General features: G+C 36.7%; 1 protein-coding gene across 3 annotated transcripts; it reads left to right on the forward strand.

Annotated features, from left to right (window-relative positions):
• Positions 1-3,497: 3,497 nt before the first annotated feature.
• LOC114881756 (aminopeptidase N-like) lies at positions 3,498-8,507 on the forward strand. 3 transcript variants are annotated; one of them, XM_029198613.2, is made up of 13 exons: positions 3,498-3,663; positions 3,908-4,390; positions 4,563-5,018; positions 5,433-5,616; positions 5,708-5,864; positions 5,929-6,010; positions 6,075-6,478; positions 6,615-6,889; positions 6,960-7,150; positions 7,327-7,626; positions 7,697-7,766; positions 7,838-8,000; positions 8,031-8,507. In XM_029198613.2, coding segments are annotated over exons 1-12 (2,730 nt in total). In that variant the 5' UTR covers positions 3,498-3,661; the 3' UTR covers positions 7,964-8,000; positions 8,031-8,507. The 3 variants fall into 3 exon arrangements, 2 of the variants coding, with proteins under 2 accessions (XP_029054446.2, XP_029054445.2); XM_029198612.2 differs by having other exon boundaries at positions 7,838-8,507; XR_003790323.2 differs by lacking the exons at positions 7,838-8,000; positions 8,031-8,507 and having other exon boundaries at positions 7,515-7,626.
• Positions 8,508-9,619: the final 1,112 nt, after the last annotated feature.

The following is a 9,619-nucleotide window of genomic DNA, read 5'->3' on the forward strand; positions in this document are numbered from 1 at the left end:
GACATGCCGTCGTCTCTCGATGCGACATCAATCAGGGCTGCTCAGGACACGGACCCGGACTTGCGGGACTGTTTGACGTTTTTAGGTGATTGGATACAATTCGCAGACCGCTGGAGCCTCCTTACTCTGGTCCTCACAGGGTTGTCAAACGCCTGAGCGATAAGGCGTATGTCATTGAGGTCGAGGGCATAGAGAGGACGGTGTCGGCCGACGCCCTTAAGCCGGCATATTTGGAGACTGTGGATCCACAGCCTCCGACGCCGAACTGGTTTTCTGAACCAGTCCAGCCTCTAACACCAGCACAGCCCTCGATATCAGCAGAGCGTCGTTCACACACACAACCTGGAACCCTACCTGATCCGCCAGCTCCGGCCCGTGGAACTATTCGGGCTCGTTCTAGGAGGGTTACTTTCGCGGATGATACCGTATCGTAGCTTCCATCTTTTTTTTATATTAAGCTTTTAAATCAAATTACAGATTGAAGGAAAAAAAAAAAAAAAAAGAAAAAAGAAAAAAAAAAAGAGAAAAAAAAAGAAAAAGAAAGGAATTATACAAACAGTTCATACTTTAAAATTACAACTTTTAAGAAAAGAAACGATACAAGTGCACGCTGCAATATGGGATTCCCTGGGTAGCAAAGTTATTTTTAGAGGCAACTGAAGCTTAAAATCTAAAAGTTCCTTAATTAATTTGATTCTTTGAGAGTCATATAGAGGACATTGCCAGACGATATGATCAATGTCTTGAAGGCTATTTGAACATTTTGGGTCGGATACTACGGAGACTCGAGCGAGAGACGCAGTCAGGTTATAATGATCAGCTCTGCAGCGATTGATTTTAACAATCAATTCACGTGAGAGCTCTCTATTGTAAAACCAGGGTTTTGAGCTTACATTGTGGAAGTTTTGAAAGAATTTCGAAACCATGAACTTTTTGAATGATACGCGTGCATCTGTAAGTGGAATTTCGTACGAGTTAATTGTATTTGGATTAGAGTTGCTCGCTGTCTTAGCTAGAGAATCGGCAAGTTCGTTCCCATGTATTCCATGGTGGGACGGGCTCCAGTAAAATTTAATGCAGCCTGCCTCTGATTTTTTACGTGAAAATTCGAGATATTTCTATTTAATATCGAGTATATGAGGATTGGTTTTAATATTAGAGACAAGGTATGACAGACTTTCCAGAGCGCTAAGGGAGTCAAAGAAAATATAGTTACAAGAGCTGGTGTTGTTAAGAGCAATACCAACTGCGTCTTTTATCGCAATACATTCGGCGGTGTATATGTTACCGCTAAAGTGCGAAAGCCGTTAATGTGCACATTACCTAGTTAATCTGCAGATTAACTGATTTGCTCCGTTAATGTGCGGAATTAAGAGCTTTTCGCACTTTATGTAGGTGATATGTACATTAACGTCTTTCGTATCGTTAAAGTGCGAAAGTTTGTTTCTCTCATTTCCTTCCCTCACTTCTCCTCTATCCCGCCACTTTTAGTTTGGTTTCGTTAGGGTTTTGTCGTCGCCACTTGTTTTTATTTCTCATAATTTGCGTTGGCTGCTAGTGCGTAGCAAAAAAGTTATTAACATTTAAAGTATTCAATTTGTCCAGCCTACTGGGGGGGCTGCGCCCCCCAGACCCCCCCCTAAGACCTACACTGACTAATACCGATATCCAGTTTTGATATAATTTAATTTAATATAATCGTTTTATTTAAATAAATGTTATTTTGTATATGGTGTTTATTATTTCCTTATATTAAAAATGGGTAACAGTATTAGTCAGTGTAGCATATAAGGGGGGTCTGGGGGGCGCAGCCCCCCGGTCAGCAAAACGAATTCAATATGTAGTTCAACTCGTGGGGGATGTTTTCACAGAAGCCGTAATTCTGTAGATTTACCATTGATTCTATCAACTAATTTGTTGATTGTTTGATTGTATAAACTGGATTCTTTAGATATCGAAAAATAAGTAATTAATTTTATATTAATTTAAGCGTATAGAAATGTTGGTGTTGTTCCAACAAAGATCTTATTTTCCGGTAATGCAGCGAGGTGATATTACCGGCAAAAATGGGCCTATTAATGGGTTTACGGGAATCGGTTATTTGTCCTTATAGGAGAACTCAAAGGGCTGGGTGAGGGCTCATTCGAAAGAGGAAGGTCCAATGCAGGGGGCTTAACCGATGGTTTAACGAGATTGTGTTGATATCTAATAATATGAGTGTCCAAAGTAGAGGAAAAATCGAGAAAATACGCCCGCTGAATCTAAGTACATTTTAAGTAACTATAACAGTTTTGTGACTAAAACGATTTGTTGAGCCCCCTTCATTGAACCTTCCTCTTTCGAATGAGCCCTTATTCAGCTCAAGATCTTCTCATATAAGGACGAATAACCGATTCCCGTAAAAGCATTCCCAAAAACGATTTCGCCATTATCTGGATACTATAGAGCAAGTTACGTGACAAATTTAGTTCAGCTAGTAGTTATAAGGTGGCGTCTAAGTATAAAGGCTGCCGATCTGGAATCGTAGCCAGAATCAAGTGTCAGCTTGATTACGTCACTCGACCTGTGCTGCGAAGGCAAGCGAAAAAGGCAACAACGCTCGAATGCTGAGTAAGACGCACTACAGTCATGCTGTCCTTCTCTCGTTCTGAATGTTGAGATTGTCCCTTTTCACTAAGTTTCGACTGAGGCCCGCCTGGATTTTCCACAGCGCCCCATAACAAACTTCGATCAAAGAGGAGGTATAACAAGAGAAGAATATACCTCCTCTTTGCAATAATTCTGCAAATGTTTACATAAGTTATATGTGAGATATTTATTTATTTAAATTATTTGCATTCACCTAGAATATTGACTAATACTCCTCTGTATTTTTTATTATTTTCGAAAAACAAAGTTACTATAGGTCTCTGAAAATATAAGATGCGTCACGCAATTGTGACGAGTTATATCTTTGGTAAGAGATAGGAAAAAACTATTGATGTAAAAGTTGAATGGTATGACTTATGAAAAATATGAGATATCTCACGAAATATTAGTTTTTTAAACATTATACTGTTAGACATAGGTGCATAATTAGCAACATAGAAGAGAGGGAATAGTAGAGAGTCGAGATAAGGAGATATAGACATAAGTTTATGTGTCTAGTTATGTTTAGTTATATTAATTATGTTATGATCGCGAGCGAGTTACGATTCTATATTTTTGTGTTTTTTGGAAGAAATAAAAGGTCTTGTGTTAAAGAACTTGGATTTGGATCTCGAAAGTCGAAGCCCCTCCGCTTATTAGTTCTAATAGTACCATAATACTGTTTTATGCAGACTGTTCCAAGGAGTTGACACAAGTAAAAAAAAAATGCAATTCCATTTAAATTAAAAGTGCATTTGCATGCTTTCCATTGTTTATGAGAGTGCACGCATACAGGTCATGGCACAAGGAGTCTGTCCTCTGAATTATTCACTCAATAATTCACTACTTTATAAAGCTGAACATTCACATTCGTTATCTATTCTATTCAAGAAAATGGATAGTTTCATTTTTGTAGAATGAAACAATGTTAAGAATGTTATAATTATTTTTACCATTAATCAGGTCAAAAATAAAATTAGTGAATTTAAGAAGCAGTAACAAGTGGTAAATTTAATAAATAATCAAAGTGTACATGTAAGTACTAGTTTTAAATTTAACAAATAAATAAATAAATAAATCTTTATGTAATTAAAGTCTGAAATTCCAAAATAGCACAAGTTCACTAGAAAAGTTCCATGATTATGTTTCTTGTCCCGACTATACATACGATTAAATATTATACATGTATAGTCAGTGACAACAATATGGCTTAAAAAATAAGGATCTTGCATGTAGGATACTCCAAACCTATAAATAAAATAACAAAATTATTTTACAGGATGACATATGCAAAAATTATTGCAATTTCCGTCCTCATATGCGCTATATCAACACTTCCTGTTCAAAATGACGACCCAGGGGCTAATTCTAATAACGAAACCAAAATTAACTATCGTTTGCCAAACTCTACAGCGCCCATACACTACGACCTGAAAATAATACCAGACATTGATGGTGACTCTGGATTCAAAGGCGAAAGTATCATACATTTCAAGGTTCTAGAACCAACCTCAGATATTGCACTGCATTCGGTACGTTTAAATTTGGATGAGAATGCAACGCGGGTAATCTGCTCAGATGGGATTGTACTTAGGCCAGAAGCTCACACTTATATTAACACGTCAGACCAATTGATAATAAGCGCTGATAGGATTCTTGAGGAGGGAGAATATTGGATAACCATGAGATTCTCAGGACATTACAAAGAGGAGTTGCATGGATTTTTTAAAAGCTACTACATGAATAAGGAAGGAAATAATGTGTAAGTTAGGAAACGATGAAGATATAGTGGTAATATAGAATAACCATTTTTTTTTTTTAATTTCCCGCCACTATAGTCACGTTGGCGGCAATATAACGAGAGTCCACTGTGGCTGATTAAAAGACTCGATATTTGAAATATTTAATTTAAAATAATAAATAATAATTTCTAGATGGCTTGTTGCCACAGACTTCGAACCAACGAATGCTCGTTACGCCTTTCCCTGTTGGGATGAGCCTGCCCTGAAGGCAACGTTTAATATCTCCATCAAACATTACGACAATTATACAGCATTATCGAATATGCCGGTACGAGAGAGAACCAATGTCGATGAAGCTGATGGCAAAAGGTGGACCCACTTTGAGAAGACACCTGTTATGTCTACTTATCTAGTAGCCTACGTGGTTGCTGATTTCGAGAAGATATCGAATGCCGATGGTTCTATTAACATCTGGAGCAGAAAGGATCTTGTTCCTTATTTGAAATATGCTCTTGAAATTGCACAGAAAGCAACTAGGGTGTTAGAACAATATACAAATAGTACAGTCCGAGTGCCAAAGATGGATCATGTTGCTCTTCCTCAACACGGTTCGGAAGCTATGGAGAACTGGGGACTTATTACATATTCGTATGTTGGTTTGTACACTTGAATGCAATGAGGGCTTTCCTTGCGTAAGAATAGGAGTAAAGGGAGGGGCTTAAAGTCACTTGCCTTGGAAGAACTTAGGACATACAGGGCAGATGATGCGACATTTCTTCATTCACATTTGCTTTTAACTAAGAAAGGCCTAAGTTGCACATGATTGTATACTTCGGTGCAAGGCAGGCTTCTTTTAGCTAAGGATGAGGCTAAAGAGAAGAGCCTCCTACTATTTGCATTTCATTTTGGTAGAATCTAAGGAAAACCTAACGTAGGCTTTAGTTCCTACAATTATTAATATAATAAAACGTATACCGAGTGGTATACCAACGGATTGTGGGCACTTTATCTACTAGTCACTGTAATATGTTTTCAATTTAAATCCAATTATACCTTTTCCAGAGAAATATATCTTGTTTTTGACGAGAGTAAGGATCCTCTGGAACGAAAGCAGGCCATGGCACAGACAGTGGCACACGAGTTAGCCCATCAGTGGTTTGGTAATAAGGTCAGTCCAATTTGGTGGTCGCACATTTGGTTGAACGAAGGATTTGCCTCGTACTTCCAACACTACACTATAAACAAGGTTATTATTATTCGAATTTTTAACAATAGTAGAACAGGATTTGGAACCTGTTTTCTTCGATTGCCTATTCTCATTCAAACATAATTTCCAGATATTCAAGAACTGGAGAGAGATGGATTATTTCGTAATCAGTTCTCTTCAAGATTCCCTTGTTACAGATACTCAATGGCATACAAATCCAATCGATGTTGAATTAGAAACGGCCGAGGAAATTATATCTGCCTTTTCTATCGCCATTTATAAAAAAGGTGTCATATTGTACAAACTATAACATTCTATATAGAACATAAATAACATTTTCTTTGAATTTAGCTCCCTCGATTCTGCACATGCTGTCCAATATCATCTCTCCAGAAGTCTTCCAGAAGGGCATCGTAGACTATCTGGATAGACAGTTAGTATAGTTTCTTCCTTATTTATCCTATATGCCATAAATAATTGAATACATTGTTGTTTAGCGAATACGACTCTGCAGATCCTGACTGCCTATGGAGCGCCCTGCAGAGTGCCCTGGATAAGTCAGACGTTCCCCACAGCGACTTCAATGTAAAGGAGGTTATGGACACCTGGATCAAACAAAAGAGATACCCATTAGTAACTGTCGAACGTAATTATTCAACTGGAGAGGTGAAATTGTGGCAGGAAGATTTTGCATTAGTCGATGTACATATGCATGCTAATAGTACAGAATATAAAGATGAAAAGGAAACGTATCAATGGTGGGTACCCATCACTTATGCAACAGAGTCTAACCCAGATTTCGCAAACATTGGGTCCATCAAATGGCTGAAGCCTCAGGAGGTTCTAACTATTGATGGAATTGACCCAGACGACTGGATTATAGTAAATAAACAACAAAATGGTAATTATGATTATTTGGAAATGTATAGTTTCAAAGAACGACCCTGTTTTGCATCAAACTGTATAGTTGGGGTTCTATGGACCACCTTGTATATATTGCCTGGATTACTGTAATGGAATGATATTTCTTTCATTAGGCTACTACCGTGTGAATTATGATGAAGCTAACTGGAAGAAGATCGCCGAGTACCTTCGTTCCGAGAACTATACAAACATCCACGTGTTGAGTCGTGCCCAAATCGTGAGCGACATCACGCGGTTGGTATTTTACGAACGTGTGAAACCATCGGTGTTCTTGGACCTGATTGTATATTTGAAACAAGAGCAAGACTATACACAATGGTTTCATGTATTCAACCTACTGGAGAATATTAAGCAGATCTTGGATATCCCATCGGCCCAACCAATTAGGGTAAGGTCCTTTATATGGATAATTAATGAAGCTGTCCATGATGGAAAAGTACCATTTTCTTAATTTCCAGGATTTTATATTAAGCATAATGGAGAATATAATAAAGACCGTGGGTTATGATGACAACGACAATGAAGATCCTCTTACGCAATTCAAAAGACATAAGACGCTGGATTGGGCCTGCTATCTTGGGCACACCGGGTGCAAAGAAATGGCGACTATTAGGCTAGCACAGTACATGAATAATCCAGATATTTACAAGTATTTACAGTTTGTTATTTTTATTAAAATGAAGTATGCTTAAGGTAGAGGTTCTGAATGCGCTATATTTCTCTGGCAACTATACCTCGTTTGATCCCAAGCTTCGTTAGACTAATAATATTATTTTGAATACTAATTATTGTAATCATTTAAATAATTGGATTGTTAAAACGTAGAAAGTCACCAGAACTTAAAAAATGGGCGATCAGTAATGGCCTACGACTGGCGAACGAATCGGTTTGGTACCAGATGTGGGAATTGTTTTTGGAAGAAAGACCAACTTTTATGATATATGGTTTGGGTGTAACGGAGAATCCAACACTCTTTCAAGCATATCTAAATCTAACAATATCAAATGATACAGGTCTGACATCGTGGCAAAGAGGATTGCTAGTTGAAATCGCAATGGAACACCGCCTTTTTTCAAATGTAGCTATGGATTTCTATATAGCACATTGGAATCAACTCGGTGGAAGGTAATGTAATGATAGTATTACAATAAAATAGATTATATTAATATTGTAAATATCTGTCACTGTTTGGCAGTTCGGGATATGATTACCATCGCATTTATGAGAGGCGGATTATCATTATGGATGAAGAACGAATCGAGAAGGTAAAATTACTTCACTCATTTGTCTAACAAGTATTTAATTTTTCATCAACAAAACTTATTTGTTGTTTTAGATAAGGAAGTTATGCAAAAATATCTCCGATTGCAATTGGGAGAAATTTTGGGCAAAATACGAGAAATATATAAAACAAACCAAAAGTGAAGTTGAAAAATGGATTGCTGCGATAAATAATATGTAGATAGTTTTAATAACAATTGTAATTATTTCAAATTGTACCTTTTTTAATGAAAATGATTATAAGATTAGGGCACAAAATAGACAATACCAGTTAACAAAAGTTTTAGAAATCTTAAATTAACAAATCAAATATTTAGTTGATTATGCTAAAAAAGATATACATATAAGATACAAAATTTACATATTCAGCTTGTAAACAATATTGTTGCTATCTTAAACTTTTGTTAAACAATATTGTTACTATTATGTAACATATCGACGTATCTTTATGTAAAGCACTGTTATTGTACCTTAAATGAATTTGCAATTTTTTCTACAAAAACTTGTTTACTTCATTAGATTGATTGAATCATAGATTTTTAAAATTCTTCGATGTATCAATATGCATAACTGCATAATATAGGACATTGGTTAATGGTATAAATTATACGTGTTATGTTCATGCACATTAACATACATTAGCTGCATAACAGCACAATTCAATTTACTTATTGAATTTCTTCAATTATTCACGTACTTACAATAAAAAAAAAATATAAAAAATATTTAACTTTCCTGTTATAAACATAATTTTAACGATTTAGTTATAATAAATCCAGAAAATTAACAAATTGGAATTGTTCTTAGCTGAAAATAACGTTGGATAATTAAAAATTGCCTCATCTGAGTAAATCATTGTAATGCCAGAAATTAACTTATTATCAATGTATATGGAATTAAACCATATCAAAGTGATTCTCTTTGCTAATCTACTTGATAAGATTCATTAGAATAACTTCTATTTAATTCACTCTGCGTAGAATAATCGAGAAAATAACAAATTCTCCGTACCAATGTTCCAGCTACTACGTGTCGGAATTACGTAGAGGTCGTTCTCACTATTCTTTTTACTTCAATTTTTGGGTATAAAAAGGGTGACGACGAAGGCATCTCGGGTCTAGTTAAAATCTAGAAAGGATTCAGTACTGTGCGTTGCAGCTAAGTTGCCGTCCAATCAAATTCGTTGACCTGCTTCCAGTCACACGTATTATGTTTATTAGCTGAGATTGCCAAGGACAGACATTGAAACAGAATGAGATGAAGCGATAGCGAGCGGCGAGTTGAATGTATTGGCGTAGATGTAGATTCGGGGTTTACATTATTAAGAAAACAGGAGAGTTTTTACATTTTCCATAAATTTTCCATAAATTTTGCATAATAACAACTGTTGTCAAGAACGAGTATTATAAAAAATCCATTAATATCCTGAAAAAGTCGTATGTTTATATAGTTAAATGTATCTTCCGCAAATATGGAAATTTTACGCCTATGCAATCTGGCCGCTCACTTCTCAAGTTACGGGCTCCTGGAAGGGATTAGGTGGAGTGAACGCACAGTCCCCTTGCCCCTCTGTCGGTGCTCGGCAACTTAGCTGCAACGCACAGTACACGTCAGTACGTTTCTCTTAAGGTGGGTACAGACATGCAACAGAACACAGTACGTAACTCCATCGTGTATCAAGTGTGGACGGTATTGTCCATCCAACCGAAAATTGTCGGTTTTTCGCCGTCCCATCAAAGAAATGTTAAGCCGGGTATCCACCGGTATCAAACGCCCGTATCGTATCACCGTTCCGAACCCTTATGAACAGGCAGGCGTTGCCTTGTTGCATGCAACG

The sequence above is a fragment of the Osmia bicornis genome, chromosome 3 (assembly GCF_907164935.1).
Source record: "Osmia bicornis bicornis chromosome 3, iOsmBic2.1, whole genome shotgun sequence".
Taxonomy (NCBI): domain Eukaryota; kingdom Metazoa; phylum Arthropoda; class Insecta; order Hymenoptera; family Megachilidae; genus Osmia; species Osmia bicornis.

Excerpts from the sequence above, each read along its gene's own strand:
- LOC114881756 (XM_029198612.2), top strand. Across the intron at positions 4,391-4,562 it reads AATAAGGAAGGAAATAATGT|ATGGCTTGTTGCCACAGACT; the intron begins GTAAGTTAGGAA and ends AATAATTTCTAG. Across the intron at positions 6,479-6,614 it reads AGTAAATAAACAACAAAATG|GCTACTACCGTGTGAATTAT; the intron begins GTAATTATGATT and ends TTCTTTCATTAG.